General features: G+C 43.7%; 1 protein-coding gene across 1 annotated transcript in view; it reads right to left on the bottom strand.

Moving 5' to 3' along the window:
- Positions 1 to 16,026, bottom strand: part of ankrd50 (ankyrin repeat domain 50) — a 34,967-nt gene extending 18,941 nt beyond the window's left edge. Inside the window, exons 1-3 of the mRNA XM_069531435.1 lie at positions 15,770 to 16,026; positions 13,355 to 14,487; positions 882 to 1,114 (exon numbers count right to left, since the gene is read on the bottom strand). Coding sequence (XP_069387536.1) covers positions 882 to 1,114; positions 13,355 to 13,860 — 739 coding nt within the window. The 5' untranslated portion in view covers positions 13,861 to 14,487; positions 15,770 to 16,026. The remainder of the gene's footprint in view (positions 1 to 881; positions 1,115 to 13,354; positions 14,488 to 15,769) is intronic.
- Between the last annotated feature and the right edge of the window lie 4,155 nt (positions 16,027 to 20,181).

Here is a 20,181-nt window from a genome sequence, read left to right as displayed (position 1 = left end):
TTGTTGAAATAATAATAATAATATTATTATAATATAGTATAATAACACTAATAAGGCCACAGATCTGTCATTTATGCAGCATACAAAAGGAAGAGTGGCTCATTCAGCTTTAAAACTAACTTCCTGCTTCTCCTTAGCGAGGAGTAGCTGATGAGCGACTGCTCAGACTGCTGGGATATTACGTAATGATTTAAGGGGCGAGCCGAGGGCACGAGAAGCTCCCACATTCAGCGGTTTAGCAGAGGTAGAGGAGGTAACACGCAGCAGTGCGAGCCTGCGGCGCAGACTTCCTCCCACACAGTCAGGTCCTTGATGAATGTTGTGCCAGCTCATCAGCACAGAGTGGGCTGCTGGCCTGACAAGGAGATAATAGCAGCCGGGCTGGTACAGTGTCATCGGACATGAAGGAAGCGCTCACAGAGGTCTGCAGCCATGACCCTGATCTCGCCGGGCAGGCCGAGGTGGCAGAGAGGCGTTTGCATCTGTGCTCTTCAAAAAGCTGCGACAAAAACCGACCCACACTGCACCACACTTTGTTTGTACCGATGCATCATGATGAGACTGAAAAACAGCTGCTACTGAGCAGAAATATTGTTTTCTATCGTAATGTTTCTTTAAATCAGCTCAACTACAAGAAATACACGGAGCCTCCTCTCTGCACTTCCTCCATATCTGTGCACGTCTTCTGACAGCTGACAGATATGGACAAAACAAAGGAAATGGAGCAGAACCACTGGAAATCATGAGGGGGCGGTGCAGCCAATAGATTGAGCAAGATGACAACAGGACAAGAAGAAGAAATTTCAACAATGGCAGCACTCAAGCGTTGACCTTAATTCATCAGCCGTTTCCTTCATTGAGAGAAAAGCCGGAGTATTTACCTGTGAAGAGTTTGGTGATGGCCTTGTTCTGTCGTCGTGCGGAGCAGATGAGCAGCAGCCACGGAGGCAGGAACTCGTGGTGGCTGGCCAGGAGCTCGGCGATGGTCCTGGGGGAGCCGGGGGACGACCTCTGCTCCCCCTCGCCCAGCTGACAGCCTTCGTCGATGGAGTCCACGAGCAGGAAGAGGGACTGCTGAGGAGGCTTCACACCCAGGAGAGGCAACAGGACGCACCTAAGGGAAGGAGAGGAAAGAAATGTTATTATGTTTTCATCTTTCTGATTGTACCCGACAAACCAAGCAAATTACTTTTTTCTTTTACGTGGGGCTGCAATGGCATTTTCCTTATCAATTAATTTGTCTGTTATCTGTATTTTCTTTAAATTAGCCGATGAATCATTTATGCTGTGTCAGAAAATAGAGAAAAAAATGACTTGACAGAAAAACAAGTAATTTGAGGCTGCCACCATCGGCTGCAGAAATGAGGACAGTAAATTAGAAAAAACTAAGATATGCATCTGAAAAGAATGAGATCGTATGAGATTATAAATAATTTACCAATGATCCAAAATATTTTGATTTCCATTAATAATTAACGGAATGATTTCAGCTGTGCTCGTTAGGCAAAAAGACTAACTATCATGACAATGGAGCCTGGAAACATCACCTCAGCTGAAAAACTACGTTTATGTCATATACCCTTCCTCCTCCTCCGTGTTAATGGACGGGACACATACCAAAGCAGAAAGTTGGGATGGGATATATCTGTTTGGAGTATTGTTCTGTTTCCAGCAATGAAACTGTTATTTAGCGTTGATCTATCGTGGAAGGGTTTGGTTTTAATTTATCGTTGTTGCTTATATTTGTATATTTAAGTAATGGTATGCTTACAACTCCTACACAGCTCAATATTATAATGTTAAGGAAGATAAATCTCCAGTATGTTTGGTAGAAATGAATCACAATGCTTCCATTGTTTTCCTGCCTCTGTCATCACAGGCTCCACTCCAGGATGTATCAGTTCACAGCAGTTTGTCTGGTGTGATGCAACAACGACAGTCACAGCGAAGCCAGAGAGCGACTCTCTCTCTCTCGAGGCTCAATAGGGAACGAGTGTAGGCGTTTAAATACGTCTCCATCCAACCTGAACTGCATCCATTAACGTGTCGTCTACAGTTGATGTGAGCTGAAAACATCCACAGCTGATACAGTCATCTATAATTCAGAGGGTTAGCAAAAAAGCTTTCTCCAGGAGCTAAACTCTCGGCACTGAGCTGATCTCAAAGATGTGAACTATCATGACAACTAAACATGCAAAGGCTTCACCTGAGTCGAAGCTCCCTGCTGCATTAATATTGATGTTTGAAGACGAAACATTAACCGATTCATCATCGCAAAACTACACGAAAGACATGGAATCACATAAACACCCACACGAGCTAAATATCCAAGAAATGTTCTGTGACTGAAACTGCCACCGACAATTTAAATCCAGCCAATCGAGGACGTCCGTTCGAGGTTTCACAATATTACTTCCAGCTCACCTGGCCGAGATAAAGGATCTGAGGATTTTATATTTGTGACATTTTAATCTGGGTCTAGGTTAATTAAACATTTAAAGGAGATTGAACAAATCAATTAATGGGGAGTGGAAACGGCTTCGGGACATGTGAGGATTTTCACTGGTAGCTATCATGCAGATAAAATCGGTCACCTTCCGGATGATGGGACGGTCTCTTTAACTACCACTCTTCTTTAAGGGAGCCGACATTGCTTGTAAGCGTTGTCATAAAACACTAAAATACTGTTTTAATGAGACTTCCTCTGGATGCTCAACAGCCTGTCACTAACCCCGTGGCTCCTTTTCAGCAGTGGACACGATCCTGAGCAGATTAACCTGTTTTAGCAAAGCCGCTACAATCTCCAGCTCGTATTCATGCATTTCTCTCAGCAGTCTGAACTCTCAGCGGGAAATCAAAGCGGTTTTAAGGCTCTCCAACCTCCACGCTCCGTCATGATGTTGCTCAGCCTTTCAGACACACGGTCAATCACTGCTTCTGATGTCCGCAGCCCCGCTGAGAACCTGCGGTGCCATCTGGGAGCCTCGCCAAAAGGAATGTCCATCCACGGGGGTGACTGTGAGCGAGTGTGTGTGTGAATGGTTGTGTCTGAGGCCACGCTGCCTACTGAGACAATCAAATCCACAGTGACAGCAAGTGGGCAAAACAAAGGGCCTTTCTTCTCCAACAATTCAGCTACTTTCAGGGCTGTCAAAGAGTCAAAAGACGAGGGCTGCGGACAAAGAAAACTCCCTGGGACGCGGGAGATGGAGAGAAAATCAGCTCAGGAAAAGCTGATTTGGTTTGCAACACAAACCTGCAGCAGCATACCTGCACCACGGAATTAAAAGTGAATGGGCCACACACAAAGCAACTGGACGACTGAAACTTTGGTTCTCACCCAAATTCTCAAGTTAACGCAGATTGCTATTTAAGACAAGAGAGAAAGGGCGGAGAGGGTTGTGTGAAATGCATCTAACGCACTCGCCATCTGTCATTCTGAGCGGCCGCCGCTCCCTCCACAATGTGCAAAGTGAAGGTTTCAGTGTGACGTTTAGTGAAGATGTCTGGGCCGCGCCGGGCACCGAGCCAGAGTCTTGCAAATTTACACAGCTCACTTTATAGAGCCGGGGCGGGGGCCTGAGATCCACGGCGCATAACCAAACATCACCACGCACACACACACACTCACGTAAACACCGACCGGGACGCGGCACAAGGGGTGAAATATACAACCCACGTGTGGTCCTGACACGGCTCTGTTGAATGGAAAAACCAGCGAGCAGGTGATTCTGACAAAGCTTTCTGCCGTTGCCGGTCGAAAAACCAGATGTCTTTTCATTAGACGAACGTCCATCTCTTCATTTAGCATCGGGTCAATGTGGATGTAGCCTGCTCAGCGTCTTTGTGAAGTCAGGAGAGCTTAGTGCCGCAGAGCTGGACGACAGCAGCTGACTCAGGCTCCAGCAAAGTGAAGGAGATGAGTATCTTGCAGCTCCTTACTTATAAGATTCTTACATTATGCATAGAGGTGTTGCGGTCGTCTTGTTCAAAGTAATCTGATGACGACAGGAACAGGAACATCTACTGGCTGTTTGCTCCCTTCTCCGTCTGTTTTCATCTCGCTCCAGTTTCGATTTAATCTCCGGAACTAAAGCCTCATGACAGTTTTTGCATCGACTAAAGCTTCTCATTCAAAGTATATATTTTTTCTTACAAATCAACGGTTGTGTTGGTCACACAAGAGCCCAGCTGCACTTACACCAACGGCAGACAGACGTATTTACATGGATTTGTGCTGAGAGTCTTTCATTAGACAGATAAACCTCTGAGGATGTCAACCTTGCAGCGGCAAATTAGTTACTCCGCAAAAAAAACACAGAAACAGCCTTTATAGTAATTTGTTCATATCGCTTGAAAAAAAAATCTGATCATGCTTAAACAATTGCATCATGTCTAGACACAAATGAGTTTAAAACCCATGGCAACATTATTCTAATCAAGCACAGAGTTCAACCTTTTAATTTTCTTACATGAGTAGCTTTAGGTTTTAAGCGACGGCTTCAGTTTAGAAGATTTAAATCTCTGATCCTGTTCAGACCTGGCATTAACATCCGTCCTGAGAGATCCAATCACACGTGAACACCGTTAAATCCGTGTGTTCACACCTGGTGTTAAAACGCATCATGGAGGTGTCTTCTATGACCACGTGTGTTTGGATCTCACTTCCTTGCTCCGTACACAAATAATCATTAACGTCATTAGTGGACGGCGACTCAGGAGGGGCTAAATTAATGAATACGTGCAGCTATGAAGAAAGATTTTTCCAATTTGAGCAAAGCATGAATCATTGTGTTGTGATCAGTGTTGATAATGTGGTGGTGGCCACTGACAAAAAGATGTACGGACACAGAGAAGAATACAAATATTTGGAAAAATGTAGTAAAAAGAAATCACAACCCAACATTAAACACACGGGACACTGCTCGTTATTATAATTTCTTCTTTTTCATATTGCTTATTTTGGACAATTGTAATGATGAATTAATTGTGCAGCTTCTTGAATGAAGGAAACAACAGATACTGACACACGTGCATTAACTGATAAGCCTTCTTTATGTTATGAGCAAAAAATTATTTTGTTAAAAGTAAAAGTAAGACACTGAGTCAACATATCCAACCCTACTGTCTACAGAGCTGAAACTCACAAGCAGGTTGCGGCTCTGTACGTGACGTCAAAGCGGGCGTTTCCCACACGCGGCCAAAAGCAGATTACCTCATTTAATGACATCCAGCACAGAAACGGATCACTTGTGAATGGTGCTGTAAGTATTTAAAAAGTGCTTGTTTCTGCCGTTCTTTAAACGCTGGACAATGCAAGAATTTGATCTTGGCTTAATGGATTTGCACAATCAATTCTGAGCTGACTCCAGAACAGACGAGTGCCTCCAGCTGTCCGCGGGACTGGAGGCGGTCGGGGGGGGGGGTGTGAGGAGCACGCGGGAGCTAAATCTGGGGGATTCACCCACACACACACACACACACAAACCATTTATTTTCCAAAATAAAAAAACAAGCCCAAAGTGGTTCCTCATAATGCCCCTAAACTGACGAATCTAAATTGATATCTGGTGATCGCTGAGATAAAGATTAAGTCTTATGATGTTTTTGATTCTAATCATCATCATGGGACCGGTCACACACAGTGAGCACATTGTTTTTATGAATCTGGGACAATTGACCATCTGAACTCTTGCCCCGCCCTTTAACTGTGCCACCAAAGTGTTATTAAACTGCGATTAACCCTTTAAGACCCAAGACACTGAATATAAACGAGCTCTAAAACTCAAGCAACATTTTGAACATTCTGCTTTCTTTGTAAATCTTCTTTTCTTTAAAAAAAAAAAAAATCAATAAACCTCTCAAACTCGCAGCAACCCCCCCTGAATTGTCCCGAAGGGGCTGATGGGAGGACACGAATTTCCGAGTCAGTTGCAAGGGACATTTTCCTCGTCTCTAAACAAGCACCCGAGTAGAATGTCCCAATGAGACCACGTGAGAATACAGCAGCGAGTGGGCAGAACAATGATGTTTCAAACTCACGACAGACGCAAAACTGGAAGAACACAAATATCTTGGTAGAAGTAGAAGGAGAAGACACAGGAGAGGACATCAACATCCATTTAAACTTGTCCTGCCTCCTCCACCGAGGCCTCACCAAAAAACGTCCAGACCCAATTTTCCTGACATTTCCTGGTGTCTGAACGTTCTGATTTGAAATGAACAGAATCTGAGTTAAAACATTCGATTCAAACACTTGTTTACTTCCATGATGCGGGCTATTAATGATCTGCACAAGTGTAAACAAGCGGACTTCTTTTCGAGCCAGCACACATACCTCAGATAACTATTCCAAATCCCCAAAGCTCTTCCCAACCCAGACGAGGTGTGCATTCCTGGCCAGCCATCCAATACTGTCAAAGGAATCTGAAATTTCATCCTTCTCAACCCCCTCCCTCCCTCCCTCCCTCGCTCGTCTCCCATGCCGATGCGCTGGCCGGGGTTTGCCTCCAAAACTCTGCGCGGCACGGACACACGGCGTCCGTCTGCGTGTGCAAAGAGGCTCAACACACGTAAACACACAGCGCTCACCAGGTGTTCTACACGTGTAAAACCCTGCAGGACGTCCAGAGCCAGCCGAGGCAGGATTTTGAAAATACATACGAGGCTTCATCTCAACTGAAAAGGCTGGTTGTAACAAAGGGCAGCTGTGTGAACGCTCTGGCACAGGGAAGATCAACAATCTGGTGCTGAGGCAACCAGTCATCATCAGACGATAATCTTAATATTTGATTAAGATCAAACTGAAAACATGTTTTATTTCCAATAAACTCGGTGGATTGCTGCACAAACATATTTGCCCAAAATAGAGCAGAGTGATTTCTATATTTGTCTTTTTTTTTACCTTCGCCAAGTAGGTTGTGTTTTCATTTGCCATCTTTCTTGCAACTTGGTGGAAAGGTGAAGTTTGGGCCGGGGGAACTTTTGGAGCAGATTGGTTAAACCCATTAGGACCTGATTCAACACAAACCTTCGAGACAGGGTGTGGCTTTGTGTGATTCTTCCTTTAGAGCCGGATGAGACGTGGACACATATGTTTTATATGAAGTTTTCAGGACAAATTAAATACTTTGTGAGTCGCTGAAATACTCACGGGAAATGAAGTCAGGTTGTTTTTTCTCTTTCTTTAACATTTGCTTTACGTGTAGATTACTAATATCTGGATTTTGCACAGTAACAAATATTATTTTCAACTATATACCTGCTTTTAATACGAGTCGTGTAATTAAATAAACAAACTCGGTACATGTGCATGGAATATGGTGGTAAAGAGGCAAATCAGCTTTGGCTCAGAGCGTCTGACTTCTTTCATTCTGCTCGCTCACAAGTTTGAAATCGACCCAGGTGGAAAATGGTGACGCTGCATATTAACATCAAACCAATCAGAATTCAAAACTGTTCAAACGTGTCGACTGTAGTGAAGTTTATTTACTTCTGACATGGACGATCAGATCTGATGACACCACAGCCACGCTGCGCTGATAACACAGACAAGCTGCCTATTTGTTGATGAGTATTAAATATTGAAGAGATGGTTGTCGGGGGCTTTAAACACGAAGGAAATTCACTGTTCAAATCTTCCAAAACATTTGAATTTGCTGCTTTCATCTGCTCTGTTCTGCTCTATGTTTAAAAAACTAAACTTTTGTTTGGAAACGAAGATTCAACCACGTTTTATCCTCATGAATGAAAGTTTAATTCTTTCTCTATGAGCTGATATATGAGCATCAAAATTTATTGAGTGCGATAGAAATAATGTGAATGAGTTATACATGCCCACACAAGCACGTCGGCACATCCACACAAACACAAATACACATACACACACACAGGAGCCGGCTGGTGTGGAGACAGAGGCTGACCTCAGATTGCTGAGTCATCATTGCAGTCGCACCAGCGCCGCTGTTTCTCCTCATCTGCTCAACTGGAGTTGATGCGTCACGCTGAGTCTTTTTTTTTTCTTTGGGTAAAATGTGGCCCTAATCTGCTGCAGGTTTTTCCACAGCCGTGCACCACATGAAAAGGCAAAGGGCCGCTTTCATTTAGCGTCTCTTAACCCCAATAAGAAGAACCGCCCAACGTGCAACAGTTAAAAACTCAACACAATGAGAGGGGGGGGAAAAACCTTCAGAGCTCCGTCACCATCTTATAAAATAACGTCGTGGTTGGTTTCACTTCAGATTGAAATGTGTCCAAACGAGAACAACAGGCGCGTTGGTGAAACAACTGTTTTCACTTACATCACATTATTAGAGGGTTTCTCTCACTTAGGTCAACATTAGCTCACAGGACGTCATCTCCGCAAACATCCTCATGTATTTATAGCTCGATACCGCAGTTTCCTACATTGCAAGAAAAAATAGAATTTCACTCATACCGTCGTCAAGACCCAACAGTCTCAGACTGTTCAATGTAATCAAGCTGCACCAAATGAAACACACTCCGAGAAATCAGTCGCATAAATATATGTTTTTTCATCAAGATGCAAAATGATTCCCTGGGAAATCGGTGCAAATGTCAAAAAAAAAAAGCTGTTAAAGTAATTAAAAAAACTAGATCACTGCCTGAAGTTGATTAATTCTTCCACCAAGTTCCAAGAAAATCAATTCAGTAGATTTTGCGTAATCCAGACAAGAAACAATGAAAACAAACTAGAAATCACTCATCAAAAAGTACTGTTAAAGTTTGCTGGGAGTCGTTAATGCTTAACGACAACTGACGATATTTATGTTCACAGAGATGTTTTTTACTTTTAACAGTTTAAACTTTAAACAACTTATTATTTTATTAGTTGTCTATGATGATTTGTTTGTATTCGTCCACTCGCTCTGTAAATGGCCGTTTTGAAAGTCGCGATATCACTAAATTTATCTTTATTAAAACAAGACAAGATATAATTGTACTTTTGCTGTGATTGTGTATCCGAATTATCAACAAAGTGACGAACAAACTTAAATAAACGTTTGATGTAGCTGCAAGACAATTTGCATTTTTAATCATGCTGTAGAAAAAGATCAGGATCATGTTCTCCCTCGTGCTCACTGAGGGAATGAAACACTGCCAAGAAACTTTTCAAATTCAAGCCGTGGTCATTCATCATATGTGAAGTCGGTGCCCTTTACGAAAGAAAAAGGAACTTGTCTCTTACTGCTCGGTGGTTAACAGCCCGACAGCAGATCCACAAAAAGTCACACCTTCACTAAAAGGCAGCTTTGTCCCATCAGCAAAAAAAAACCCCCTCTGTTGCCTTTAGTTTGACCCACATGACTGAGTTAATTCCACCTATTTGAAGCTCGCTCTTTTGTCCTAAAGGCAGAAAGTAAAGCATGTTGGACGACAAGCGGCTGACTGGTCGTTTAAAACTCACAAATTCATGGGAGATCCAGTCACAACACGGCAGTGGCCTTTGATAAGGCTAATGAGACAGAGGAATGTGCTTTGTCTAGAAATAAAATCCTTGACGATGCCCTCTAAGTACCAAAGCTGGGAGATAGCAGTGATGGCAATGAGTTTGACCCATCTGAGCAGGCGAGTCAATGCACCACGCTCATTGTTTGAACAAGACGTCAGTTCATGCTACACCACAGCAGAAGAAAGTTAAACTGAAAGGTGAAACTGGCTTTTATCTGGAGAACCGGGGCTCGTGACCTTTACTGGCAGGAATCTGTCCGACTAATGCATCACATGACTTTTAGTGGTAGATGAAACGGAAAGGCAGTCTGGTAACGGCTCGGTGATAAATGGCCGATATCAATATCAAGATAAGTACAGTTTCAGATGTTGATGTATTACATAAAATGATAGAAGAAATATGTTGCGTTGAGATACATTACAGTACATCAAATGTAAAATGGTAAAATAATACAAAACCTTAAAATCTGATTCTGCTGAGAATCCGTAAATGATTATAGTTCACAGCTCAGCCAAAGAACCACGTATACAAATATAAAGTTCTGCTAAAACTACGAATTTTTATACTAAAATAAATTAGAATGTGACGATAATGAGGATTTGTAACTGCGACAATATTGTACTATGTTATATCATTACTATACTACAATGAGTTTAGTTAGATATGAGATCTGATGTTGGATTTCATGTAGTTTGGCTGTTTACAATGCTATATGAGATAAAAAATGAGAACAAACAAATGCAACAATAAAACGGGCAAACAAGTGTGAGGGGATTTATAGACTCAGCTTTAAAATGTATACAGTGTGGTTATCTCTGGCTGCAGACGTACACGTGGGAAAGGCAATGATCAGGTTGCACAGCGTGGACGTCAAACCCATGTCTGAACCAGTTTCAATGTATTAACACACGAGTGGTGATTACTATCAACAAACAGAGCTGTTTGTCTTTGACCAGGCTAAAGAATTTGGCACGGCCTCATGCATTCAGCCACTAGCTAACCTTTCAAATCACAGCTGGGAGAGGGTGGCGATTCGAGGGGGGGAGGGTGGGGATTTAAAAAAAGATCTGTGTCAAAAACTTAGAAATAGCATGTTAGTGCAGTCCATCGGTTAAAAAGTCGGTTTATCTTTAATATTAAGGCAGGAAACTTTAAAAAAGAGTGAATGATTCTGAACAAAGTTTTGTGTGTTTGTGACAGCAGCAACTTTTCTGGTTCAGGAAGCCGGGGATCATGGGTAATATCCAGAGTCAGAGAGTCTAAACACAATTACGGGCTGCGTCCATAGTGAGTTGGCCATTTTTGTAGTCCTTTCCGATGTTCGATTAAATTTTTTATGCCCTATATAGTCCACTCCACTCATTGTTTCCCACAATGCATCGCGAAAAGCAGTGTACAACCGATGGTAACTAACCGAGCAATATATACCAGCATGCATTGTGCTCGTGGCGGAGAGACGAGAGGAGAGAGAGACAAAGGAACAGCCCGACCTGTCTTGTAAAAACTTTTTTTAAACATGTTTTTACCTAAATGTTTAAAATAAACATTTAAAAGTTACTGCAGATTTTTCAGCGGACGACGCTGTTGTCGTTCGTCTCAATCCTGCGACGACGACGTAATGACCTGCACAAAGAAAAGGCGTAGATTTCTTCAGAAGATGAGCTCACGATAAAGTCCTCCACACAGAAGACCCTGGACAGTAAAGTGGGGGTGAGTGATCGAGTGGGTGATTTCCAACACAGCCCTGGACTTTGTTTTTTCTCCACATAAACTAATTGCTCAGACAAGGAGTGAATTTATCACCACGTGCGGCAGCAGAGGGCGCTGTATAAAATTGCGTAGTGTTGCTTTGAGTAAGTTAAACTTAGTCAATGCCTCAATCTGTCCATTTAAAATAAAAAACAAGCAGCCCTCTTTCAATCTTCATCCTTGATTCAAAACAAGCATTCATCTTCTGCTCTCTTTTCTCAAGTCACTGCCAGATACAACCAACAATCTTGACTTCCTGAAACCAGATAGCATCTAGAACAGCAGCGGAGCCGTTAAGATTATTCGTGTACAACAGTGCCTGGGATGCTTTTACACCTGAGATGGCGATAAGACATTTGCACAACTGCTTTTGTGCCTTGCAAACAAAACAGGCGGCGGTGATAAGCACGTCGTCTTTGCTGCCTACAAATTCAGAGCCTGAGGACTCGAATGCAACGGAGTCTTCCTTCCTTCACGAGACAGCGTCGAGCTCGTGCGACCGTCTCGGCGGACAGACCCTCGACACGCAGCGTGACACAGAGCAGAGCTGAAGTTAGAAGTCCGTCCCGCTAGATGTTTACGTCCCCGCGATAACGTTGCCTTTTATCTGAGAGGGTCAAACTGAAGTCAGAGTCGTCGGTACGGGCCGCATGATTACGAGCAGATGACAAGAGGAGCGCTCGCTTCCTTGAGAACAAGTGTGTTTTGAAAGAAATGCAGCGCAGGTTAAGCTGTTGACTCTGGTGAGCATTTAAAAAATGATTTACCTTGCTGAACGTTTGACCTACTTCTCCTCCTCCCCGCCCAGTGTGTGATGTGGAGATGGTGCAATAAGCGTCACCAGATGGCCAGACAAGAAACGTGAGTGTGTGTGTGTGTGTTCAGTGCTGCATTCCAGCCTGTGTTGCAGAGACTGCCTGACCTAAACTGTGAAGACAAGTCGTGTAACTAACCCACATACACACACACACACAAGCTCACGTGCAGCTCCTCTTTAAGCCTGCATCTACAATAACAGTCTTGATCGCATTACATGCCCGGGCACAGCGCTGGAAGTCCTGCAAGCCTACTGTACTTCAGCTTCACATCGTCGTTCAGGTCAACCAGCGACTCAGACGGTGAGTCAGTCGCCGGTTCAACGTTCCTCACTCATGAGTCTCCTGCCACCTGAGTTCGGCAGTGACTTAAAAATACCTGACCTTTCATGAATCAGGAGTCAGGGAGGGCCGGTCCCACCCAGCATGTCCCACCAGGGGGGAAAACCAACAAAACCATGACATCAAATGAGTGGAGAGGCTGCTGAGGCGGAGCTATGTGCTGAGTGTGAGCGGCAGTAAAAAAAAAAAAAAAAAAAAAAACAGGGAGGGGGTGCATCAGGGTCAGGAGGTGTAGAGGGAAGAGAGGGGGGAGGGGCTGGCTTTGCATTTTACGTTTCAGGCCAAAGCAAATTCTTGGATTTCCAACAATACCTGGAACTGACAGAGAGGAGGTGCAACGTTTAATTCTTTGAAACGAGCACGTGTCACACACACACAGAGCTAAAGAATAAATAGTTTCTTCAAATATATGAACAAACTAGATGATTTCATGTCATGAAGACAACTGTTGCTATTTTATTTATCGCTGTAAAATATAAAAAGAATGAAGTGAATAACGTAAGATGTTAGATTTAGATGTGATGCAGCTCATCCAGACACTGAGGGAGCAGGAAACTGCACATCAACACATTTTGTTGCTTGATAACTGATTATTGCTGAAACCCTTTCCTGTCAATCAACTAACTGTCAGCAACAACTTGAGGGACAACTTTTCCTCCGCTGTAACAAGGAGGAAGAGGAAGGGAAAGACAAAGAAGAAGGTAAAGAGTTAAAGGAAGGCAAAGAAGAAGAGGAGGGTAAAGAGGAAGAAGAAGGGTAAAGACGAAATTGATGGGAAAGAGGTAGACGAAAGAGGAAGAGGTGGGTAAAGAGGAAGAGGAGGATAAAGAGGACGAGGAAGGTAAACAGGAATTGAAAAGTAAAGAGGAAGGTTACGAGTACGAGAAAGGTCAAAAGAAGAGGAAGGTAGAGTGGACGAGAACGGTAAATAGGAAGAGGAAGGTGAAGAGAAAGAGCAGTGTGATGGTGTCCTTACCTCTTGAACGCCTCGGTGGGGTTCCTCTCACACTCTCCAGGCTGCAGACAGCTCTGCACCGCCGGGTCACGCACCTTCTCCTCGTATCCCGGCACTTGCCCGCTGCGGCAGATCTGACCCACCAGGCCACGGATGAAGCCGCCGACGCACAGCGTGTCCGAGTCGTCCGCCCGGCAGAAGTGGAACGCCAGGCTTTGCTGGTGCAGGCCGCGGTGGCTTCCCTGCGCAGACGTGGGCCACAACAGCTCCGTGCACAGCGCTGTCTTCCCGCTCCCCGGCCCTCCAACCAGCAACACCCCCCAGGAGCTACCTGACTTTGCAGATCCCGTTGTGAGGCTACCGGGAGTGGACGCACCCCCGCCGGGCGCCGGCGGTTGCTGCTTGCTGGGAGTGCTGGTCACTCCGCTGAGGATGTTGGTTTTCTCCTGGAGGCAATGCTGGATCTTGTGGAAGACCCACTCCCGGCAGTAAAAGCGTTTCCCCTGCAGCAAACTGGTTTGGGCCATTGTGATCTTGTGCTGCTGTTCCAGCTATTCCTCCACTTCATAGGGGTCCCTTCATTCCGCCCCTCACATTTTCAACTCCAACAAAGGCCAGCTGTAAATTCGGAAATCCATTTTGTGGGCTGAAAACGTCCCCTCTCAGAAAGCAGGTTGCACTTTAGCGTCCTTGGTTTCAACGCGAAGGAGCCAGAGCGAATGCAACTCGAGGGAGAGAAGAGAAAAGAAGGCGAGCTGCAGCAGATGGCGGTGAAAGCAGCAGAATATCTAGGTCAAATTTAAAAAAATAAAAATAAAGAGGAAATCAAAATTGATGCTCAAACCATAGATTTTCCACCAACTTTTTCCACAGCTTTCCCACTGGTTGAACCGAGTGCTCCTTGTTATTATGAGCGTGTTGCCTTAGCATGGCGCTGGGCATGGCAGGGCACCCGGCTCTTGAGTGCATCCGCTGGCAAACTCCAGCCACCACCGCTTGATACAATTAGCCATGGGAGTTGCTGATATATTTCCGCTGATGCATTTCAGATGCTACCGAGGGCGACCGAAGCGTGTTTCCATTACATGAGCATGAAAGACGACTGCCAGTGCAGAGTCATTTTCTCCAATAACATGCTCGGCCTGGCTCTTCCCCTGGAAAACATAGACAGAAACAAAGAAAATTGGGACAAAACTCAAACACAAGTTTATGCTTTATGCTAATGCGCAAACTGCAGCTTTAATTATTCCACGGGATGTTTGTTAATACATGATTTCCAAGCAGAAAACACAAAACAACCACATGAAGAGACATTAGTAAGCCTTTAAAAACAAATCCCTGTGTAAGCTGCAGCCGGCTGACATGATTTATTGTGATGCACAAACTGCAGAGAAGGGTTAACGCTTCTCCTGCAGCTACCCGAAGGTGGGCGAGTGGATTTTTTTTTTTCGATGCTTTTATCCTCCACAACCCACATCAGGGCCAGCCTGCCGCCACTGCAACTAAACTCTTGGCAGGGGTTCGTCCAGTTTCTCTAGTCTATCCACTGATCCCCCCCTTCCTTCCTATGTGGCTTTAAATCCCAAACAGTCCACATCCGTCCTGAACTCCAGCAGGGGGGAAACGAAAAAAGAGTCCAAACGAGAGAGGGAGAGAGAGAGTTAGGGGGGTCTCTCTTTTTTTAAAGCAGGGGTCGCTCACATGGGTGGAAGTGGAAGGTGACCCCACCTCGAATCCAAATTGGGTTTTTTTTAAAACAAGGTGGCAGGAGTTTAACAGAGGGCGACACGTGATGATCGGTGATCAGGACTGTGGATCTTTACAGGAAATAACACGTGAGCTTCTTTACATATGATTTGTGGCTCCTCTATGAAAAAATGCAGTTTTCATTGTGGCCCCTTCATCATCACTGTCTCCTGCTGCTTCTGGAGCAAATGCAAATATGCCACAGCCCAGACACACACACACACACACAGGCATCAGTCTTGCTGGGTAGTTTGTAATGCTGCCAAATAACACGAGCTTCTATACATCTGCACCCACCTGTCTACAAAACCGAAAACTCTGCAGAATCAAACGTGCATGAATATAAATACACGGTGTGTGTGTGTGTGTGTGTGTGTGTGTGTGTGTGTGTGTGTGTGTGTGTGTGTGTGTGTGTCTCCAGTTGACTGAGAAGGCAGCACAAGTCTTTTGTATGAGCGGACAAACCTCACCCATTTCACATGGGAAACAATTCGCACCTATGGAGGAGCTTTAAGAAAACCCCGCACAGAACCGTATTCACGAACACTTCAAGGAGAAAACCCTCCAGAGATCAAAGCAACATGCACCGCGTCGCTACAATGTAACAACTGCTCCGTAAACTTCAATCGCACCGACGGTTCCTCTGTTGTCGCCTCAGTTTCAAACGTCTCTCTCGGGTTCTCCTCTCACCTCCTCTCGGCTCCTCTCGGCTCCTCTCGCTGGGTGTTTTTCTGCAGGTTTGTTCCGCTGGTCGCTGGTGCAGTGTGTCGGTGGTTCGAGTCCACGTTGAATATATATATAAAAAGAAAACCCGCCGCAGATGAACCGGTGGTTTCCTCCGCTGCGATCCGAGGCTCCGAGTCCTGCGATAGAGCGACGTCTTCCCTTTGAATCACTGGTTTGTGTCGGCGGCTCCTCCTGCTACACACACACACACACTCACACACACACTCACACACACACACACTCCGCCTCCAACACACTCCGCATCTCTCTCCACGCACACACACAGCATTCAGCCGCGCAGTGCCTTATGGGAGTTGGAGTTCTAGCTCCTTGTCGCCATTATTTATTATGTATTATTATATATATTTATATATATATATATATGATGTTCATTATTTTATTCATTTCAATCATATAAATAAAAAAAGATAAATTATTCTGATAAGTGAAAAAAAGTATGTCTACATACATTTATATACGAAATGAGATATACATAATACGATATCTGAGATGTAAAGATAAATGATATGATAGATGTTATATCATGTATAATATTATATATATATATATTACATATGAACAGCTGTGACTGTAGTTTCCAATTGAATCTTGTAATTAAAAAAAGAAAGCGAGGAAAGTGCAAAATTCAAATCCTGCGAAAGTACTTGAGTCTCTAAATAATATATGTGAAAGATAACTTTATTTTCCCCAGACAAAATGTTTCAGGAGAGAAAACACAGAGCGTAAATATATCAACAAACTTTAATGTTTGTTTTTAACATTCTGCAAGTACCCAGACTCCCCAGAGAGCTGTATTGATACTGAGTGGATTAAACTGGTGAAATAACATAAAATGGGTTGATAGAAATATTGTATTAGTCTCAAAACTCTAAATCTGTACTTCTTTTCTTCTCTCCGTGTCCCTCTACACTCAAACACTATTAATAATGAAATAAATGATTACACGCAGCATCAACTTCCACTGGTTTTCAAGTAGGCTGGAGACCTGAACATGGTCCTGGAAGTCTAATCTAATATTGTTTATTTACAATACGTATCCCTTAATATTTATCCGATTACACTATATAATTATTTGTGTTTATTTATGGATCCACATGGAAAATAACTGAACGCCGTATTAATCTGAAATGAAAACATCACTTTGCTGTTGCTACCGAGGTCCAGCTGTTATCTGAGATGTGTTTTTGAGCCTCACAGCTGACGCACCAGATGTTGTCGATGTGAGCGAGCAGCAGGCAGGTGTGTGTTTCTGGAATTAGGTTTTACTTTGGACTCTAATTTCAGGAGTTGTTCCACACGAAGGCTGAAAATCTGTGTTTTTCTTTGCCAATCTCTGAGTAAAGTCCACGGCGCTGACATAGTTTGATGTAATATAACCAGGATGAAAACATGCTTGTTGCTTGACATGTCAGGTCCTATTTTATTTCTCAGATTATGGTTCGGCGATAACACTCGTCCCTGCAGTTTAACAACGTTTGTGTTTCAGCCACAGCTGGAAAAACAATACTGCAGGTTGATCTAAAAAAACTTCTTCCCTCCAGCAAGGATGCACATGGGGCTCTCAGGTCTACGATGCTTTAGCTGGAGGGTGCCGATGTTACCACGTATTTATCGCTCCCTGAGGAATTCCTCCATGGGGCCTTTTCTTTCAGGGGTCGCTGCAGTACGATGCAACAGCTGACAGTGTGTTATCAGCTGATGCTGCCTCCGTTCACAATCGGTGACGACTGCATGACTGGATTTGTTTACGTGTGTGTCATTCTTTGACTGTAAATAAAGTTGAGCGGCTTCTCAGCTTAATCAGCTTTGAACAAAATTAAGCCAAAATATGAAAATATCCATAGCTGCCCGAGCAAAACTCTTCAGAAACACAATTTAAAATCTTGACAGGTGGATAAACCAACAAACTGCAGCTCGACTCCATGAGCGAGCACATTTTCTGACAGAGACCTGAGATGACACTGATGGACGAAGCAGAGTGACTGTAGATGTGACTCAGTGAGAAGTGTGACTCCGACTTACACAACCATCAGGGTGGGAAGGAAAATGCAGACTCAAGTCCAGGAACAGTTATTTATTATGACCAAAGCTGAGTCGCCAACTTGGAAACGCAAAAGTTCACTGCTTCTCAAATAGTTGCACATAAATTTGCAACATGAAAGTATTAGTATATTTAACTCTGGCTTGTTTTCAAATCTAACTTTAGGAGCTGGTTGGATTAATGCTCAGCTCACATGGTGCGTATTTCTATGAAAGTGGGGCCGCTTCCCTCACGGGGCTCACAGATAAACCTGCTGACGATATGTGAACATGAATACGTCAGCGCAGTACATTCCTGTGCATGTTGTCACAAAAACAGTTCCCCCGCAGCGTCATCTTCATACAGGCAGCACAGTGTTGTGGTGGTTGGCGCTGTCACAGGTTCTGTCTAAGATAGACCCTGCCTCTCGCTTAAACTCAATCGCGAACCCTCAGAGTGTTAGCGGTATATACAGTATAATGGATGGCTCGTCTTCATACTCTCACTCGACCCTTAAAATTCACAGCTCCTATGTTGTGGAGATGTTGATTCACCACCTTTGAGGCTGTATTGTGTTTTAAAAGGTCGAACATCACAGAGGAACTTTAAAGCAACAGTGATATAATGAGAGGTAAAAATAAATACACAAGTCCCATAAACACACACACCAGTGAGTCCCTGTTGGAATATTTGGTGTTAGATTTATCAAACAGCAAAACTAAGCGGTTCAATTTCGATGTTGTAAAAAGAAAAGAAACTATTATAACAGTAGGATGCCTTCAAATTGGGGAAAAAACAAAACCTTTCCTTCATAATTACCAGTTGTCCGCTGTCAGTCCTACAATGATTGATTCCCCACAGAGCTTTTAAAACAGTAAACATCACACCAGAGACTCGTGCTGTTGAGCCTTCGTGTGTTTCTCGTTCACTGAAAACCTGCAGACGTTGGTGTCTGTTTGGTTTCTGCTGCGCCTGATGCATGATCGGCTGTGTTGGTGTTACCATGCAGAGCGGTGAGCGTGGAGGTGCCCGCTGTGGACGCAGCCACGAGATAAACAAATCCATATATTGAGCCGCTCTCCAAACTAATCACAAACACTGACTGACCTTACATGATATTTAATTCCTCTGCAAACACCTGCTCCTCGGCAAATAAGCAAGAGAAGGGTTGGAGGAAGATGAGGTGACCTGAAGTTCACCTCTTGTCCAGGTAATTAATTGGAGCTTAATTACAGTATGTTTTGATTAAAAGCAGCCAAAAATGCAAAAATGATATAATCATACAAAATGAAACATCAGTTCTTCAAACGTTATTTCTTCCACACTTTGTAGAAGTTGTGAGCTGCAACACACTTTACTACAGTCCGTGTTTTCCACCCACCTCCTTTCAGAAACAGTAATGAGCAGCACCAGCCTCCCTGTCCATCACTTTCACCACAGAGACTCAGACTTCATGATCAAAGCTTCTTACAACGTTCGTGTTGGTGACGGGGATGAAGAGTACAGTTAGCAACTTTACAGAAAATATATTCTGAGACTCTTCATTATAGTGTAGAAAACAAAAAATTACAATGGGACTCTGAGATTTAGAAAACTATATAAAACTATTAGAAAAATAAAATAAGTAAAACTCACAAATATACATAAAGAATTATCAAATGTGACATACTTAACTTCAACGTGTTCACATTGTCGTATGTTAGCAACTGTTAGCATGCTAATATACTCAAACAATTCAAAATGGTGATCAGTTTTTAAATGCAGCCTCCGAGGGACATTTAGCTCGTGTCAGTTCTTTCGTATATGTCTATAAAAATATGGAAAATCTTGGTTGATCACCCAACATTGAACATGTCTGTTCCCCCTCCCGTCAGTTTCACTGAGCTCGTGTAAATAAGAACAAACTTCAGTCGTAGATGCACGGTAACTTTAAAGTCCAGTATCAGCAGGAGCCAAGTCACAAGCTCGCTGGTCCCCATAGAAAAACACATGTTGTTTACTCTCTGTTTTCACATCGGGTTTGATGTGTGTATCCGCTCGCCGCAAATTCACATAATTACAGCAGTTTCTTTTGACGTGGTTCGGACTGAATACCGACCGGTCCAGGTCACAGTCCTCAGGAGGACGGACCAGCAGGAGTCGCCGTGATTATTCATTTATTAAAAACTCTCCACCTTGAGCGAGATGACGCACGTCTGCTGACTCAGGTTTGGCCGGAGAACCGTAGCTTTGCTTTGGTAAATTGAGTTGGACGAGTTCAGTTCCTTTGTTTGTCTTCTGCTGTTGGAGTTTGGCTGCCGACTCCAGAGCGGAGAAACGAGTCAGAGCAGAGAAA

The sequence above is a fragment of the Paralichthys olivaceus genome, chromosome 9, assembly GCF_024713975.1.
Source record: "Paralichthys olivaceus isolate ysfri-2021 chromosome 9, ASM2471397v2, whole genome shotgun sequence".
In the NCBI taxonomy this organism is placed as follows: Eukaryota; Metazoa; Chordata; class Actinopteri; order Pleuronectiformes; family Paralichthyidae; genus Paralichthys; species Paralichthys olivaceus.
Note: the sequence above shows the minus strand (reverse complement) of the source record. Positions and strands in the feature narration are given on the sequence as shown.